The 20,978-nt window shown below is 36.5% G+C and overlaps 1 protein-coding gene across 1 annotated transcript in view; it reads right to left on the reverse strand.

The window, feature by feature from the left end:
• LOC149575742 (putative methyltransferase PMT7) overlaps nucleotides 1–20,978 on the reverse strand; it is a 149,162-nt gene that overhangs the window by 116,565 nt on the left and 11,619 nt on the right. Inside the window, exon 2 of the mRNA XM_089815533.1 lies at nucleotides 10,192–10,404. Coding sequence (XP_089671659.1) covers nucleotides 10,192–10,339 — 148 coding nt within the window. The 5' untranslated portion in view covers nucleotides 10,340–10,404. The remainder of the gene's footprint in view (nucleotides 1–10,191; nucleotides 10,405–20,978) is intronic.

Here is a 20,978-nt window from a genome sequence, read left to right on the forward strand (position 1 = left end):
GTATTTGATTCACTCTGTTCTACTTATTCTCTGACGTGTCTCAGTGCTGGAAGCACGTTTTTCTCTTCTTCTGCTGTTATCCTGGAGTCATCATGGTCTCTTACGGCTGTAGGCAACGTTTTTCCCTTTTTTTTTTTTTAAAACGTTTTGCAGTTGTGCTGGAAGCACAATTCTGTTGCATTTGATTTGTTGTGACAAAATGCATTTTGTACTTAAGTGCTGGCAGCACGTTTTTTCCTTAACAAAATTGTCGCCATTTTAAGGACTTAGTGCTGGGAGCATGCTCCTCTACAGGGTTTTGCTTTAACTGGCTGAAGCACGTTTTAGTTGCTTTCATCATTTTTTGGTTTTTTGGGGCTGGAAATCATCACTTAGAGCCGCCATTGATAAAAATATTTTTCCCTTTGCTGGAACTGTTATGATTTTTGGAGACGTCAGTGTATATAAAACTCTTGTTGCTCCCTCATGATTTTTACCTGTTGTTCGAATGAAGACTTCAAGTTTTCAATAAAGGCCGCCATGTATGGATTTGCTGTGCAAACAAATTTATTTGGTTATCATTTGAAACTGTGATTATACTGTTATTTCTTCATCAAAACTGTATGCACGATTTTCTGAATTTATATATCAGTATGATTATAGAAACAAAAAGAGTTTTCAAGGCATTAATTCTCTTCATTTTGAATGCCGCTCCTTCTTCATTCAGTGGTGCTGATAACGATTTTTAAAAAGATTTCTTCTGTAGATCAAAAATCTGGAAATTGCATTTTTATCAAAACCCAATTGAGATTTTTTTTTTTTTTTTGCTTTGTGGACCGCCATTGAAACTTACTCGAAACTTAAAACTGGGTTTCTTTTGATCATGACGGAGCTTTTCCTCTTGTATTTTGATGAAAGCACATCTGTAGAAAATTCCTTATTATTGAGGATATATTGGTTTTTCTATTCTGATTCTGTTTCATAACTTCACCTGTAGCTGCTTATCATATGATTATGTGATTTCAATGTAAGTCTTCATCACAATGCCTGTATTGAGTTGTCAATAGGCCTGAATGTTCAAAATTGTTCCACTGAATGCACAGATTTTAACATATTTGTAGATACCATTTAAAAGGCATTTCAGTAATTCTCCTTATCTCTTAACATACTTGCTCTGTTGCTTCTGGATGTTCATTTAAGACTTGATGTTTAGTTAATTTCCTTCATAGCTTAAAATTTGCATCTCGAACTCTTTTACTGCTTGAACCTGTCATATGTGCGGCTTTACACAGTGCTTATATGAGTTTTCTTTTATGAAGTTCGAGCACGGGCTCGTGACACTCACAAATTACCTTTCTGTGATTTGCATTTGAATACTTAGAATGCACATTGCTATTTTTTGTACGTATTCAAAAATAAGAAGAATATGACATGTTTTAAAAATGTGGTTGTAGATAACTAGTCATTGCTTGGATCGTAAAGATCTAACACCATCTTCTTGCAGGGAAATGAGGAAAAAAAAAACTTACCAGATCGAGAGCTGGACTATGGGCGACAATGCAACAGCGGAAATCTAACCAGTCAAAGTCTGAAAGGCAATGACTGGTTATCTCTGACCTTCTTCCACATGTTTTATTTTTCTTATTCTTTAGTATATATGAAAGATAGCAACTGTATTCACGACTTGTGTGAAATACTTTGCCTTTAGCATTTCATTATTGTGTAAAATATCAATTGTATATTCAATAAATGAATGATACAAGGACATTTATATTCTTTTAAATATCAGATGAAATATGCTTTTAGCAGAATAAAATTTCATGTCTGAATTTTAACATGTGTTAAAATTAAGTAACATTAACTTAGTTCAAGATGCAAGATTCAAAATTCATTGTTCAAATATGATTCTATGAATATCATATATCATAAAGCGGCTCATGATCACAATGAGCTGAATAGCATGAAACAGTGAAATAATAATAATGTATCATAGCCATATCAAACTGAGTATAATCAACAAAATGAGAAAATGTCAATAATGAGAATGGAATCATCTCAAGTGCTCTCTAATCATCCCCTATGCCGAAGTCCTCATCACTGGAACTACTAGATGCATTGTGGGTAAGATCCTGATCCTCTAAAGGAACACCAACTAGCCCTACATTGGCTTCTGCATCAGCATTCTCATCAATCTGAGCTAGATCCTCTGGCTCCACATCCCATCGTGTTGCAGGGCTCTCCTTGTACTCGCGTATCTTGCGATCTTTGAGCCGCAAGAAACCATGTATAGCAAAACTTCTCCGCTCTCTTAGAGGTAAGTCTATTCCTCTTAAGAGAGTGAATGAAGCTATAGGTGTACCAATTCCTCTCTGCAGCTGAGGAGCTAGACACCTGAGATAACAAAGTTGAAAGTTACAACTTACAAGTTACAAACAAATGTTCATACAATTTGTAACAAATGATAAATGGTAAATCAATGATTAATAATTATTGAATCAACGAATCATAAATTAAAATCAGCAAAGTAAAACTCTTCAAGTTAAGATTATAAAGGGCTGGAATCAGTTATTAGTATTACAAACCTGAGAAAGCAGTCGGATGGCTAGTGAGTTGATCTTTAACTTCTGTGACCCATGACATTTCCACCACAAAATGGGATTCTTTTGTGTCATGGTTTTGAGATCCACTTTTGCAATATCCGAGTACCCTACAAGTTACAAGTTTTAAAGTTTACAGCATAATATTAAAATTATAATTATAAATAACTTAAATAAAGTTATAAGTAACAATTAATTATTAAAAGAACTTATAATAATAAAAAGTTTAGAGCACTGAAACAAGATTTACGGATTACCTGAAAGACCAGCAAATTCGGACCACTTGGTGCAAATCTCACTAGCAATCTCAATATCATACATTTTGGCAATGCATCGAAAGAACCCATTCTTCACCTCATCATCCCGAAGTGGTGTGACTCTACCAGGCCTAGGCATGTACCACTTCGGGTTCAATGCATAGGCAGCCATGTGCAAAGGAGTGTTCAACTTCTCCCACCTGCGGTGAATGATAGGCTCAATGTGCTCTGTATAAAATGCTAGAGTGGGGTCTCTCTCACGCACAGCAGCCCTCATCTGCCCAAGCATGGAATCAATGCACTCATAAACCTCTCCAAGGCTAGGTGAATCTGCATCTCCATATCTGATCACTTGAAACACTGGAGTAATGATGGAGACTATGTATTTTGCATCACTCCAAAACTTATCACTCTTCACTGTCTCCTTTACCCTCTTCCCCTGCTCTGTTCTGGACTCAAGCCATCAATTCCATTCTTGTGTCATAACCATGAGTTGCAATGGCTCTTGCAACTCAATCATTCTCTCCAAGAGAATATAATATGATGCGTACCTGGTCTCAACTGGTTTCAGGAATTGCTTCTTTGCGAAGCTCCTAAAAAGTGCATGTGATGTATGGTGATTGCAGATAAACATCTGCACCTCTCTCCCATCATTAACCACCTTTCTAATCCACTCTATTTTTCCCATGTCTTTGAGTGCATTGTTCATGGCATGCACACAACATGGAGTCCACCAAATATGCCTATAGGTTGCCTCAACAAGCCTCCCTGCAGCTTTGCACACATGTGTTGCATCTATCACAACTTGGACCACATTTTGTGGCCCAACCTCCTCAGTGGCTTCCCCAAGCACGTGAAACTGAAAATCAGCATCTTTACGATGCCCTGAACAATCAACTGCCTTCAAGAAGTATGGGCCCTCGGTGCATGTAACCATAATGTTGATGAGTGGACAATGACTAATGTTCGTCCACCCATCCATGATAATGCTGCAGCCTGAATCCATCCAACATGCTTTCATCTACTCCATCAAGATCCCAACCTTGTCATGGGCTCTATCCAACATTGTGGTCTTCAGCTTGTGGTCACCTGGTGGCACATATGATGGCTCTCCCTCGTTCACTACCATGGACATCATCCTCACAAAATAGGGAAATCGAGCCACATGTGTAGAGATGCAAGAAATCACCAACAGCATCATCTAACCGGTCCCTTGCATGCATGTTAAATAAATGAGCAATGGGGTTACTATGACTACGACTTGTAGTCGCTTTCCGTTTCCCCCTACCGCTATCTCCTATTGAACTGTGTGTAGGTGAGGAAAATGATGGTGTAGGTGACATAGTCCCTGCTCTCTGATGCAAGATACGAGTAGATGTATCTTGCTGCCCCTATAACTGCTATATATTCTGTACCTATTGCCTAGCAGACAAAGATCTAGGCACTAGAACATCACTATCATCAAGAATGCCCCATAGTTTGTTCACTTCAATTTTGTATTTGACATTCTTAGGATTTGACAAGAATATGCATGGGTTCATGCCATAGCCACTCCAAAAAAGGAGGTGTCAATTAACTCTAGTAATGCTGCCAAACCATTCTGCGCCACATATATTGCACTTCCATTTACGCGTGCCACCACCTGAAGGTGTAGGACGTGTAACTTTTGTAGCAAACTGTTTTAGAGGGGACTTTGGATCATAAGGACCCCTTGCATAGTTTGTCAAAATCTCTGAAGGGCAATCAATAGAAGGCACCCCTAGTGCAACATAAGGAGGCTCTTCCTCAAGCTTAGATTGACCACCTACATCAGCCCCATGATCACTTCCTTCACGCTCGGACTCAAGCTCATAATCAGATGCACTTGGCTCATTAATTTCCATTTCTTCTGCACTTTGGCCAGATCTAAATGCCATTTATAAAACTGCATTTCACAAAATGAAAATAAAATTATAAAAATGATCATGATACATGTCACATTTCAGCCCAAGTAAAAATAAGTTAAAACTTAAAACTTTACTATTTAATTTTAGCATTTACTGTTTAAAATTTTAAAATATTAATAAAGGAAGCTATAGTAAATAGTAAATACTAAAAGTAAAACTAAATACTAAATACGTTTCAGCATATGCCATATTGCCATATTTTTAATTTTTTCATTGTTCTTAAAATAAAAATATGGCAATATGGCATATGCTGAAACGGATTTAGTATCAATTATCAACTATTAACAAGATTCAAGAATGAAACATTCAAAAATTTAAGTTGAAACTTGAAAGTAAAACTAAATACTAAATTTAAAAATTATAAATTGATTTCTAAAACCAAAAAAAGTAAAATAAAAAAAACCCTACCTTGAGCTTGAGGAGACACTTGCCAAATCAAATCTTCTTGCTCCTCTTGATCTTGCAATCCCTTGCAAAACCACCCACTAAGCTCTCACAAGCTCCTCCAAACTCTTTTTCTCACTTAGCTCCTTGCTACTCTAAAACAATGAAATGAAATGGTGAAATGAAAATAAGGTCTATTGGTCTTATTAAACCTTCAAATAGATCACATGGGACCCACACCCAATTAGGGTTAGCTTGCCTAAAAAAACAAGAAAAAAAAATATGCAAAAACACTTTTTTTTAAATACTTTTTTGGGCCTCTTCTCGGAGCACCCCGCGAGCACCCACACACTTGGGAAGCACCCAAGCACCACGTCCCACCCGGGTGCTTGGCCGGTGCGGCAAGGGTGCAACGGCAAAAAAACTCCCAGCAGGGGTACTCAGGTGCGTGACGCACCCGCATCGAGTGCGCCGAGGTTTTGACCGGGGTGCGCGCACCCGGGTAACACTGCAATAAAATATTTGTGGCCTTTCATTATTGATAAAACTTCAACATTCATTTTGATAAATTGCATTTTTTGTTAGCGTGCATTTAAAATGCCGCTTTCTAATTGCACTACCTCCATTTGAAAAAAGTGTAGGTTTATTTGGGTAATCCCTGGATATGACTGTCGTTCCATGCAACCTATTGAAACTACACAAAAAAAGTTACATTCCATAACTCAGGTGATTTTTTCCTTGTAAAGCTAGCAGCTACAATGTTTAAGACTATTTAAAGTTTTCCGTTCCAAGTAACGACTGCAATAAGGAATTATAAAAACATGCACCACAGTAGCCAATGTATATGAGCAATGTTAGTATGCTAATAGAAACCAAATTTAAATAAAGCTTCTACAAACTAAACAAAATTCATAAACTTCAAGATAGACTAAGATGAGCTCTCAATTGAGAATATGAGCCATTAATGGGCTCTCTCAATAAGAAGCTCTCTTGTTGAGTGGCTTTGTCTAAATAGATAGGATGTATGCTCAAGCTTATGCTTCAAAAAGGGCTTCAAATGGAGTTGGAATTTGGGTGTGAGTGTATGGTTTTGATGTAAAATGGCTTCTTAAAATGGCATTATGACTTTACTTCATGGATTGTGTTGTTTTGCAAAGGGGAAGGATCCAATTTATAGGCAAGAGGCTTGAGGGATTGAGGGCTAAGATGTAAGGATGGGAAAAAGCTCATGGAGGGCTCAGATTGCATGAGAAGAGAGCACATGGATTGTGCTTCCTTACAGCCAATCAAGGAGTGACACATGTCACAGGGTGAGAGGATGGAGAAAAGGGGAAGAATGAATCAGCAAAAGAGGCTCAAGGGATAAAATCTTCATAAAGACCCTCATAATGACTTGTAAGAGCAATAAAAGGGCTTGGAAGAGTCATTTATGGCCTAGTGGGCTTCATAAAGTTTTATGGTTGAGATATTTTGAGGGAGATGAGAGCAATTTCGACTTGGGCTTGATTAGGAGGGTTTTAAGCTTGCTTAGGATTGTGCAAATGATTAGAGGATGGATTAGGATGGTTTAGGATTAGCTTAGGGATAGGCAAGTGGATGGCATTTAATGAGGGTGGGTGAAGGAGGAGATATTTGTTAACTTTGGCTTGGGTTAGTAAGTCTTAACCCATTTTTAGGGAATGTGACAAGGTTAGGAGGGGATTAGGATTAGGTTTAAAGACATCTTTTAGAAGAGTCTAGACTTTGGATGAGGATAAAGACTTTCTAGAATAGTCTAGAATTTCCTAGGATGAGGATGAAGACTTTCTAGAAGAGTCTAGAACTTCTTAGGATGAGGATAAATTAGATTTTTAGGAAATAAATAAAGTTTTATTTATTTCAAAGGTTTAGGTTGAGGAGATATTTATTAAAACTTTTTTAATAAACATGAAGATTAATATTTAATCTTAATTAAATATTTTGAGTTGGAATTAGGGGTAGGAAATGATGGGATTAGCCTTTAATCAAAATTAAAGAAGGATTAGAAGATTTTGGAAGAGGTTAGTGGTCTTAAGGAAATTGGCCAAGTTTTGGGCAAAAAATAAATTTTTTATTTATTTTGAGTTTTTTGGTCAATTTATTAATTAAATAATTAATAAATAAGAAAATAATGTTTAAATAAGATTTAAACATTTTTTGGAGGGATTCCTTAATTAAATATTTTTAATTAAGATAAAGGGATTTAATGGCATAAAAATAAATTAATTAATTAATTAATTAATAAATGATGATGTCATCAAGAATTTTTCAGAAAATTAAAATACTTTATTTTCTAAAGGTTTTTAGGTGTCTACAGCCAGAAAATAGTTCAAAATTTACTTTTAGATGAGTTGCTAAAGACTCTTTTTGAACCCTATTTTGTATGTAGTTCAGCTTACAAGCTGAAAATAAATAGATAAGATGAAATAAAATCTTACAGTGTTTTAACAAGGTGGAAGAAAAACAGGAATCTACTACCCCAATTACATCTTGGGAAGCAGTAAAGTTCTATTATATAGAATTTTAGAAACCTTAGCTATTGGCAGCCACCTTAGTAAGAATCCTCAAAAATGAAATCCGATGGCTCTTATCGGGCATCCTGGCAATGTCGTAGATGAAAATTGACTAGAGATAATGTGGGAAAAAAAACGTTTTTTATTACTTCTTGTGTAATCAACACGGATCATGTCACTGATAACATAGCAGGGCTTTTTTAAGATAGTCATACATGACATCCAACTATTAAGAAAATTGTAAGAGAGAACAGTAATTTAAGGTAAATCTAGTGTAGTGATTACTGAGTCATATCTGAACTTCTAAGGATAAATATCTAGTTCATGCAAATGTATATACTCCTCGCCTAATAAATAGAAGAAACGTATCTTGCATTTATTCAGGATTAACAGTGATGCTTGAAGTCCATGTGGCTTAAACTCAGAATTCTGAAGGAAAACAATGTAGCAGTAGATTCATAGTTGGAACCTTGAAGCATCCTCGAATTTAGACAACCAGTCTTGCTTGTCTCCATATTAAAATTCCAGGTGATTGCTCTCTGAAATATCCTGCGCCTGATCTGAAAAAGAAAATTCTGATTTTTTTCTGATTTTCTGAAAAAAAAAAATCTTACTTTTGTTTTTTTTTTTTATAAATTTGGTGTGTTTTGGCAATTTCCTGATCTTTTTAGTCTTCTGATTTTTGGATGTCATATGCCTTTTTTTTGCAATTTCAATAAAAAGAACAATAAACAGACGCTGGTAATAAACAGTACAGCAAGTAGATGTAATAATGGGCGAAATTTTGAACTTTATTTGGATCAGTTGCCAGTTACATACCAGACCTAGTCAGGTACAGGTCTGGTTATGCTTATTACATGCCAAAATTATCACATAAACCTGATTTTCACCAGCAATGGGTTCTTCTTGGTCTGATATGATTTCCTTTTGGTTTGATCTGACTTTTAGTTCTAAATCACATCTGTTCTGACTCTTGCAACCCATGAAACCCTCACATCCTGAATCTGAATTGCTACAATAAGTACCCAAGAGTGTATGACTGTCTATAGATAAGAATAATACAGATATATGGAGTCTCGATTGGCTCAGATCTACTCCTAGTTCTGAAAATGACAATGAAACCCTGTCCCATTCACTATTGCAACCTGAAAATAGAATTCTTCCTGTGGTATTTTTTGAAATAAAAAATCAGCCCCTCAGGAGGTCTGTCACTCCTATAGGCCCTCTGAATTGCAAGGGTTCTTGTCCTTGGAACCTGCAATTTTTGCCCTGAAAGTCAGGGATCTGAATCTCCACCTGTAAAAATAATTCCAAAGATACCAAAATGAAAGCCCAAATGTCTTTTTATTATCCTCAAACCCTAATGCCACTTTTAGGGTTTCTCTGGATTTAATAAAATATTATTTTAACCCCTCCTAGGCTGGCGAACCTCATTGTTTTTTCTTTTAAAATCAACTTTATGTCTACTAGGTGGATGTACCCCTTGTTTGCCACCTATTTATTAAGTCACTTTATTAAATTATTATAAAGTAACTTCATAATAAAGTACTTTATTTTATTTAATTAAAACATTAAAGTTACAAAATTTTATATTTATTCTGAAACCATCCACCTGAACTCTTCAATTGAAAACTAATGATGAACATGGCATCCTGGTGATGTCTCAAAATAGCAGGCAACTCTCAGTCTCCTCTCAAAATATAGAAACCCACTAAAGAGAAAAGACTGACTCTAAACATCTGAAATGACTTGTAAAGCCTCCTGCAAGACTCCAGAACGAGAACCTTGCTAGTAGGCCAACCTTGCCAAAAATAGAACTATCTAAGAAAGAGACATTACACTTTATGTTCTGGACAGTGTTAATGCTTTTTTGGATATACAAAATTCAAATTTTCAATTATGTAAATCATTTTCATAGTATTGGCAGACACTTAATGGCTACATTTATCAAGTCACATAACGTTTTTATGTGCATTAATTCTTTTAACATTATTATTATTTTTTCCCACCTTAAGTAGAAGATATGCACCATAAAATAAAACTATATATGATCTCCTCCTCCCAGCATTGTGAAAATAAATTCTTATCATCAAGGCAACATTTTCATTCATTTGACAAGAGGGGGAATCTTGACTTGCTGAGGGACTCGTCCATCATGTCAATTATGACTGTGCTGCATACGACCCACTTGTACATGATTATATAACAGTCACCATAAATGAAATGAGCTATAAAAAATCTCCAGAAAGCCAAAGGCAATGGGCAAGGGCAGCTAAAGAAATTTCAGTCTGTCATTATTTACATCTATCACAGCTTTAATCATGCTCAAGAAAATGCTGACGGAATGCCAAGAAAGAGAGAGAACTTCTAACAGCTCAAATGATAACAATGAATTTGAATTTTTTAGATAAAGATTGTAAACTTGAGAAAGAAGTTGAGTAGGAGAAAGTCAGCAATTGTTGATCGTTAAATTCAATAAGTTTTTAAAATATCATACCAGATGAGATTGAGCTATCTTGCATATAGATGAGCTGCTTTGTTCCAAATAATGTGCCAGCATAGAAACTGGCAATCGCCAATGTAAAAGCTAGTAAAAGTAACTTCCCTGATTGTATATTCAACAAGGCAGAAAGAGAATAAGCCATTTTCAGATAGAACTGCTCACAAGATATATCAGCTATAGAAGCCCACCAATGACAAATAGAGTCTCCTGCATCCACCCAAATAGAATGCAAAATAAAAGAAAAGATAATTAGAACACATGACATCAGACTAAATCCATTTAACACACTCGTCAAGCATTTTATGTTCAAGGTAATATCTAATACACCTTCAAACATGTACATGATTATCACTGTCAAACTTTATCAAGGTAATTATTGAAACTTTTGAAACTTGTTTTTTCTTCTGTTTGTTCAATAATTGATATCAGGAACTAGTTTATCTCCACATTCAAGGGTCATTACATAAAAGAAAAATTAATAGAAGTACTTAAGGATCCCGTAAAACTTAATTTAAAGCCCCTAATTTGCAGAACAATGTTCGTGACTCCCATCCATTGATAATTAAATTTTTATGGAGCTATGGAAACCAGAGATTGGCAGGTGCAGGATATCCCCTGCTGAGAAGCAAGGTGTGAAAGGAGTGGTAAATTAAGTGCAATCAGATTACCAAGAGTACAATGCAACTAATGGTTTATGGGAGGTTGAGGACAAAAGTGGTACCTTCACTTGGACTTATAGGAGGTCTGGTTTCTTCAACATTGTTGAGAAACTTGATTGATTCTTTTTGGGCGAGAATTGGAATGCGTTACCTTTGTTATTCAAGGCATGTATTTTGGGAATTATAGGTTCCGATCACTTCCCAGTTTCACTTCTTGTCCAGAAGGATGGTAACCTGGCTAGGTGTCCTTTCAAATTTCAACTGAAATGGTTCAGGGAGCAAGATTTCAAGAATTTGGTGTCTGAGTGGTGGCAGTCTGCACCAAAGAATGGTGGGAATCTGACTTGTCAATTCTTTGAAAAATTGAAATATATAAAGCAAAACCTAGAACAGGAATAATTTTGGTGATATTTTCAAAGAAAAGCATCCCCTAGAATGTGACTTGGAAGGCCTAAACAACAAGATTTTAACTGAAGCTATGGATGAGATTGATTTTGCAATGGACAGGGATCTGCTAGAGTGATATGGGGAGAATTTGTAGAGGGAAGAGGTTTACTGGAAGCAAAAATCTCTAGAAAACTAGCTCAAGGCAGATTATTGCAACACAAAAAAATGTCATTGTTCGGTTAAAACATGCAGATGTGCCAATTGGATTCTAGCCACAACCTTAGAAGATGGATCGATGTCAGAAGATCCCACAATCATCAATTAGGAGATTGTTTCCTTTTTTGACAAACTTTGGGGATCTGAGGCGATGGGTAGAAGTCGGGAACACAAGGAACTCTTGGAAGTTATCCCAAATCCGGTAATAGCAGATGATACTAGGATGTTGTTGGAACCAGTGACGCTTACAGAATTAAAGGCCGCGGTCTTTATTTTAAGGGGCGACAAAGCACCAGCCTAGATGGATTCCAGGCTTGCTTTTATTAGAAGTTTTCCAATCTTTTGAAATAGGAGTTGCTTGGTGTAGTGGAGGAATCAAGGAAATTCGGATTCATCTTGAAAGACTTCAACGATACATTTGTGGCTGTTATCCCCAAGAAAGAGAAGCCATCTACTTTTGATGAATTCTGTCCAATCTCTCTTTGTAACACAGTATACGAGATCATATCTAAGATAGCAACAAATAGACTGAAACCCATCCTTAGCAAGTTAATTTCATCCAAGCAAAGTGGATTCACTTCCAATAGGAACATTGTTGATGGTATCATAGTGGCTCATGAGACTATTCATTCATCAAGAGCTAGTAAAAAAGGTACATGATAAAATTGAACATTCAAAAGGCGTAAAACAAGGTAGATAGAGGCTTCTTGGAGAAGGTTTTTAGAAAATTTGGATTTGACAAGGGTTGGGTTACATGGATCAGGAGCATGATTTCAGGGTATCGTGCCTTAGTTTTGAATAACAGCAACACGCAAAGAATTTTTGAAACATCGAGGGGCATTTGTCAGGGGGATCCAATCTCCCCTTTTTTGTTCATCTTAATGGAAGAGGTACTAGGGAGGTTTATAACTAGTAAAATGACAGGAGGACAGTGGAAAGGAATACGAATTGTAAGAGGTATTGACGCTACGCTACGATGGTAGAAGCCCGAACCATGAAAAATGTCTTAGATGCATGTAGTTGGGCATATGGATAATGTGTAAACTAGGGTAAGTCAGAGGCATTCTTTTTTAACACAAAACCTAGTTCTCAACAAGCCATTGCACGTATTTGGGGTCTGAATTGGTAAGTTGTCGAGCAAGTTTTTGGGTATGCCACTTTTTGAAGGATTTGGAAGAAACGGACTTTGGAAGGATGTAGTGCATGGTTGTTTCTCTCAGATGGAAGGTTGCAAGGGTTGTTGGCTTGCTTTGGTTGGCCACCTGCTAATGCTCAAAACTGTAATTTCAGCAATACCTATATTCGCAATTTCTTGTTTCAAGATTCCAAGGAAGGTGATTGTGGTGATCCAACAGAGAATGCGAAGATTTTTGTAGAATGGAAACCACAAGCAAGATAAGTTCCCTATAGTGGCATGGGAGAGAATTTGTCAACCGAAAGGCAAGGGTGGAGCAGGTCTAAGAGATTGGAAGCTCCTCAACAATGCAATGGGTGTCAAACTAATTTGGTCAATGTACTCTCAAGCGGATCAAAGATGGGTCAAAGTGCTAAGAGCGAAGTACTTGGATAGCACGGAGGATGAAAGGATATTAACAATAGCCAATCCGTTGAGGGGTTCAACCCTGATTAATTTCTTGATCAATTGTAGATGTCCAATTTCGGATCATGTCACATGGCAAGTTGGTAATGGGTCCCGAGCGAATTTTTGGAGTGATTCTTGGGACAATCACAGTGTGTTGGGAAGTGAGGATATTCCCAAGAATCATTGAAGCAACAAACAAGTCTTACAATCCTAAGGTTGGAGATTTCGTGGATCAAAGAGCCACTTTGCCTAGCAAATCGGTGAAGTGGAAGGCCCCGACCTCACTAGATATCTCTTCAACAGATTAAGCAATATTGAAAGGGATATTGGACAGTAGGAATGTGATTGGGTCAAGGGATTAGGATGTCCTTAAGTGGTGCAGATCGAAGAGTGGCAAATACTCTGTAAAGGTAGCTTACACTTTGTTATTTATTTCTAGGACTGTTGCAAATGTAATAGCACTACCATAATGCTTTGTTATGTGTTTTTCAAATGCATCATCCTCTTCTATTTATATGAGAGTGAGTAAAGAATAGACATGTCCATTCGGGACATGTCTGTTCATTATCATTATCACAATCTTATATATATATATATATATATATATATATATATATATATATATCAGGTATACTAAATATGTGTGTGTGTGTATCTCTTTGCTACAGTTTACCCGAGAGAAGCTACAAAACATCAACACTCCCTCTTAGCTAGGAAGGATAAACACATGACCATATATTACCTCAATTGTAATATAATAGTATCTTTGATCAAAAGATTTTCAACATTTTTAGATCATATTTGGTATCATGAGTATTGGCCTTCAAAATATCAACATATGATACTCACCAAATACTCTAAATAATGATATTAAGAGTAATGACCTCCAGAATGTCAATTTGCACTACATTCACCATGTACTCAAATGTTCATAAGATATGTGCACATGCATTTTCATAATGCTTACCATATGAATAGCCATGGTCTGTTTAAGGAACTTAATCCACCATGCAAATAATCTTCTATTTTGATCTACTTAAACATCATAAGATGTCCATCACAATAGAAGGCCATGGTCTATTTAAAGAACTTAATCCACTGTGCAAGATATCATCTATCATGATCTACTTAGACATCATAAGATGTCCATCACAATAGATGGTCATGGTCTGTTTAAGGAACTTAATCCACCAAGTAAGTTACAATCTATTTTCAAACATCATAAAATGTCAATCACAATAGAACGTTAAGTTATTGAAAGATAATCACCTTCCAATAACTTCTACCGATACAAGTGATAATCATTTGGAAGTCGTCACTTCCACATGATGTATACAGGGGGTGGGCCCATTAAATCATGTAGTCACACGCATGATACTGAAGTTTAAATGAAATCAAAACTCCCTCTAATTCTGATATCATCAAGATCTTCAAAGATCAACTACATATCCTCTATCCGCTTCTTCATATGTATGTATCAAACTCCCTCTGGACATCAATCTTCTGAGCTCCTTTACTTTCAAAGAAGTGTCAGACTCCCTCTAAATCTGATATCAATCCTCCTTTTCCTGCAAGAACATTCTCGAGGACAAGATCAAAGCAAATAATTCTTATAGTAAAAATAAGAATATTAACATTAATTAGAATGTTAGTAGTTTTAACTCATGCCTATTACTAGCAACAACATAAATGTTTATAACGTAGTTCATTATTTTATGTTTTCAATAACATAATATTTCATGATGTATAGAAGTTAGAATATATACTTCATCTTTACCTTTTATACTCTCATAATGAATCTTTTTATGTTTAAAAAATATTATATCAAGTTATTAAATATCATTTTGAATGAATGTATATAATTCAAATGAATTATACATAAATAAATACATATATAGAAATATATATCTATAGATATAGCTATCATATTTATCTCTTTATACAGCTATCATATTCTTATTATTGTCATATAATAATGTAAAGAAATAGAACTTAACATAATATACCTTGTAAGTTTACCTTAGTGGAATCAAAGTATTTATCCTTTTTGAGCCACCTTGGATCTTTTACTCACTATGGGGAGATACTTAAACTAAATTGAATACACGACTTCATCTATTGCAAATAATAACAATTTGATCTTTAACACAATAAATTCACACTAGCTTTATCGATTTCTGATAATTCTTCATCCATGTTAGATTTTCTTGAATCGTGCCACCTACTCATGCACAACTACCCTAAGGTCATGTCTGAGATGCACATGGCACGTGACAATTGCAACATTGTTGCCTATGAGGGACACGAGAGAGTGGAGAGACATGAGACTTTGATGCAATGGAGGGTTCGAATGCATGCTACAAATGTAAACTATGATATTATATTCAACTCTTCCTTCGATGTCCGCCCTAACTTTATGGTTTGACCAATGAAACCGCTCCCTTTAAAATGCCTTTTGCTTGTCGATCAAGTTCCACATAGCGAGCATTTGTAAAGGATGCATATTATTGAATACTTTGTCTTCTCACACCTTCCATTCTTCAATCGACTGCCAGTTTCATTTGTCTCAAAGTTATAAACTTCTCATAAACCACTCTTCTATAGATGTCGCTATGGTAATGTAATTTTCTATAAAATTGGTCATGTTTCACTTCTTTTTATGCATCTATTAAATGATTTATATTCTATTCATTTTCTTTCACTTTTCTGCAATCTTATCTAATATCACAAAAATCCTTCATTAGCATGCTTTAGTGGATGCCAATGACCTCCAAACTCATATAACTTGGTGTGAATATCAATCTTCCAGTTAGCGGTATTCCTATGGACGTATGTTCTTGGCAAGAAGTAGGAATTTGGTATGTACATTCATCTGCAGTTGACCTAAGGATGTCACCCGATCTGGCCAACAAGTAATCCTCTCTTTGAACATGATTTTAATATCTAATTTCTTCGATTATTACTGACAGTGCATTTCTTACGGCTTATCTGTTTGCTCCATTTATCATGTCCAAATCGATGTTACTTGCGATATTAGAACATCCTATATTTCATTCACTTATAGTAGAGCTCATACATCCTCAAAGTCATGTATTAATTAAGATACAATTTTTCTATTGCATCTTACTTATTCCTTTGATACATTGGTTGTTTGGCTCTGATACCATGTTATTTTTTTCTAGGACCGCTGCAAATGTAATAGCACTGCCATAACATTTTGGTATGTGTTTTTCAAATGCAGCATCCTCTTATATTTATATGAGTGAGTAAAGAATAGACATGTCCCTTCACGAGACACGTCTGTTCATTAACATAATCACAATCTTATAGTTATTTATATATATAATATCTCTAATATATATGTGCGTATACATCTCATGTATACTAAATATGTACATATATATTTGCTATAGTTTATCCGAGAGAAGCTACAAAACATCAACATGCTTTGCTAGAAAACCATCAAGTCAATAGAGTGGGAGAAAAGGTTATGTTGGCATGGTTCATGTTTGTCGAAGGCAGGAGCATTTGCTTGGTTAGCAGGTAATGCCCGAATTCTTACTGGGATAGGTTGATGCGAATGGGATTTGCTAGCTCATTTAGATGTGTGCTTTGTCACAATGCGGAGGAAACGGTAGATCATCTCTTTATGGAGTGGGAGTTTGCTCAGAAGGTGTGGCAGTTTGATTTGAGAAGAAAAAGTGGTATGGGCCAATGTTAGCTAATTTGAAGGATTGGTTGATATCTTGTCTAGGGAAGAAGCAATCCTCTACTTTTGCATCCATTTGGCATATCATTCCTTCTACGACCTTGTGGGAGGTGTGCAAGGAGCGAAGCAGGAGGATTTTTCAGGATAAGGCGAAAGACCTTCCCAGGTTTCTTCTCAAATTGGAGACAGCAGTATTAGAATTAGATTCCAATGCAGCTTCAAAAATTACTCCAAGCAAGACTCCCTTTAATCACAAGGAAATTCACATTCAACATAGTTGGCCCGTGATCAAATTCAGGTCCATTCGGAGGCTTGTGAGGGATAATCCTCTTCTAGTTGGTAAGGTGGAGTTTCAATGGTCCCCGCCGGACCCCGGATGGGTCAAAATCAACTTTAACGCCACTTCAAAAGGAAATCTAGGGCCCTTGGGTATCAAAGTAGTGGCAAGGAGTGAAGATGGTAATATTCTAGCTTTGGTGGCAAAAGAGTGGCAGATGGTACAAACAACTAGGATTAATGTCTAGCGGCAGTTGAAGCAACATTTCTTGGGTTAAAGTTGGGGGCCACAAAATCCACTTTGAGGGAGATTCACAATTGGTGGTCAATGGAATCACAAATGGGAGATGGATACATGGTATCTAAACAAACACATCAGACAGATTTGAACCCTACTGGAAAATGTGGAAGAATATAAGATCTCCCATGTTCCAAGGGAAGCAAATGATCTAGCGAACAAAATTGTCAAATGTGGATGTAAATGGTTCTTTTGATGACAAATTTGAACTTTTTGAAGATTTTAGGGAAATCATCCCATTGGACTTTGATTTATGATTCTTTTTGGAGGCTCACAGGTAGACCCCACAAATGAAATAGAGACGGAAATGACAGGGGGCCAAAGTGAAGGTGGCCTTTGGCATGAGTATAGTAATGTGTGCGAGTCCGAGTTATGATGATTTGGTCTTTGGAAATTGGTCCTTCTAGAGGATTCAACGGGATTGTTAAATTCTTCATCGACTTGCCATTTGCATCAATGGATCCTAAATTTGAACGGTGAAGGTTCAAGAGTTAAGGGTCATACACCATGGAAGCAGATTTCTCATTGCACAACATGAGCCAAATCTCGACCTTTGAAGGACCCGTTACAGTGAAGTGGTTGCACAATGTCTTCAAGATTGATGACGATTTGTTTTGGGATGTGACGAAGTTAATTTTGATGAGGAATATATGATTCATGATTGAAGACCTCATTTGAACCTTGATATTTCTTCCATGTTCTTGGCTATGGCATTGATGGTGGCTGAATCAAAGGCTGAAGTTTTGTCAATGGCAAGAGAGAGTTTGGAGACAAAATGGGTTGTGGGTGGATGACATTATGCACAAATTGGGGTTGGCTTGCATAAGAGGCTTCGACCGTAGTGAATCATTGGTGGTGGCTTGGACGAGCTCCAACCTCTTTTGGGCTGGTCTTCAATGACATCTACAGAGGTACATTTGTCAATTGCTCGCATGGGATAGTGACGTAGTCGATGATCTTCCTGCGGTCCCATCTGTAGACTCGTGCCCTAGGTGTTGGGTTTGGGGCAAGAAAGAGAAAGGCCATTGCAATTAAATCCTCAACACTTGTTGATGAAGGTGGTTGTCCTCAAGTGCGCCAACAGCTCCGTATGAAACAAAGCCATGGTGTGGACCAAGGTTTGCGGTGCTTCTTCTTTAGTTGGGGGGGTAGTCGTAATGGGTGTGGATGTCTTTCCTAGCGGATTGTGATGATGTGTCAAGTGGTGTATCTGCAAGGGGTGGTGTGCCTACTACTGGTTTGGGTGGTGAAATCCTCAACTTCAATCATGAGGAGGTTGCCAGTTGGTTCAAGTGAACAATGGGTCTCGGTGTGTTTTGGTTTTTGGGTTTTGGGGTTTTGGGAATTCAATGTATCCTCATGTATCAGGGTCCAGTTGGGTTGGGCTGATGGTGTTTTGTTGATGTATTTTCCATGTAATGGTGTCTTGGCGGGTTGGGAGTGATGGTTTCTTGATGGTATCTTGACTAGCTATACAACAATATGTAATCCTTTTTTATATTAATACAAATACTTTTATTACCAATAAAAAATATCATAAAGATGATTACAATGAGTAGAATGATATCAAAAATACGTACAAAATGTAAAATGTAATGAAAGAAGGTCTCTAATTATCCCAAAACTCCTTAGCACTAGAACTACTGGTCTCCTCATGGTCAAGCTCCACCAAACTAACACCAACCAATCCTAAAAATAAGATCGTAGGATCCTCATCAATCTGTGTTAGGACCCTGGCTCTACAGCCCATCATGTTGTTGGACTCTCTTTGTACACAAGTTTCAGCCTTAAAAAAATGAAAATGCAAAATGCGCATTGAATTTAAAAGGAAAAACCCAACAATATAAGGGTTATAGGGAAACATTTTGTTTCCTCACAAACTAGAAGTGGGGCTTTGCCCTCGAAAAAAAATCAAAGAAAAAGAGAAAAGAGAAAATGAAGATCTCCTTCAATGAACACGCTAGGATGGATATTGAAAAAAACCAGAAAAACATTTATTTTAAATAGAATTTTTGGGGAGACCCATGAGCGTGTTATGTCCCCTTCCTAATTTGCCCTAGGAGTTGCCCTACATCACAATGGGGTAGATTAGGGCTAAAAGGGTTTCTTTAATTAGATTAATCATAACTTGAAATCCTACACTCACCACATGAACACAGTGCCAACATATGACTGGATATACATGCATATGTGTGTAAATATTTTTTTATCCAAACATTATTTATAAACGAATTAAGTATTAGAGTGAAGGAAATATATCTTCATTTATGCAGTAGTTATATTATGTTGATATTGCCATTATAGAAGATATGGAGTAAGGAAGCATAGTAGGGTTCCCTCAAAGCGCAGTTCTCCCTCCATGGTTGGAATTAACTATGATTCACTAGTAGTTCCCCGACTTAGGAGTTGGGAAGGTACTTGCAGTAGGGTGTACTTGGCAGTTCTCCCTCAATCATAGTGCAATAGGGTGCTCTCATAGATTCTCCCTTAACTACTAGTGCAATAGAGTGCCCTAAGTAGTTCTCCCTCGATCATAGTGTAATTGAGTGCCCTTGTAGCTATTCTTCATTAGCTGCCACCACAATAGGGTGGCCCTTAGCAATTCTCACTTGATTGTAGAATCTCTCACATTCCCTTATGACAAACTATTGCAAGATTGAGTTTATGTCTTCATGTGTATTAAAAACAGACCTAGATGCACTATAAAATCACATAGATAAATTATAAATAGTATTAACACCCTAGGTTCAGATCTGATTACACTTATTCTCTCCCTAGAACTGAGAATTTGATCAGCTGAAGCATATTGCATTCTTTTTGTAATGTGATGCTCTTCTTTTATTCCTCCCCTCATCAATGAGGATTTTGTCTCTTTTATATCCCTTTAGGAGTGGAAAGTCATGTCAAGTGAAGCACTTCCTATAGGTCGTTGCTTCCCACAATATGTGGCTCTTGGTAACCAATGGTTTATTTATTGTTTTGCAATCAACATTCTCTAACAATATTAATTCCTTCATCAAGGATATCAATCAATAAAACTTTAACTAATATTCTTTAATGGATCATGAGCAATCTTGGTATGACCAAGCCCCATTGTATAATAACTACGATTGTATTCTCTGAAATCATCCTCTTACTATCAACAGCAATGGAAACAGATCACAACTATCATTGCACTCTAATCGACTTCAGCTTATCAACATGTGAAGGCATATTATACTCTTGCAGCCAAGACTAAGTCAAGCTGACAAGGATACTGCTGTCACAAACTTCATAATTGAATGTTAAAATCATCGTATTATTCATGGGAGGTCACTGATGTTATCTATCTGAGAATTACTGTTTCACAAAGTTCTTGTTTCTCAAGTACTGATCATTTCTTAGGCGGCGCGTAATGTATCTCATACGAAGGATGTAATCCTATTGAGGCACGATAGTCCGCCATTCCCAAGATTTTTTGTTGTCAAGCAATGTCGATTTTCACTCACTAAGACATTTACCAAAATGAGGATCCCAAACTAAACCTCTAAAGTTTGAAATGTAATTAGCTTATGTTGCTCAACTTCGATATTTAACAAAATCTACATATAGGATGTATATTTCTTTTATTTAAATATGACATCTTCATAGCAAGATCAAATAAGATTGGCAGAC

The sequence above is a fragment of the Cupressus sempervirens genome, chromosome 2, assembly GCF_028749045.1.
Source record: "Cupressus sempervirens isolate cs-2001-9-10 chromosome 2, ASM2874904v1, whole genome shotgun sequence".
Lineage (NCBI taxonomy): Eukaryota > Viridiplantae > Streptophyta > Pinopsida > Cupressales > Cupressaceae > Cupressus > Cupressus sempervirens.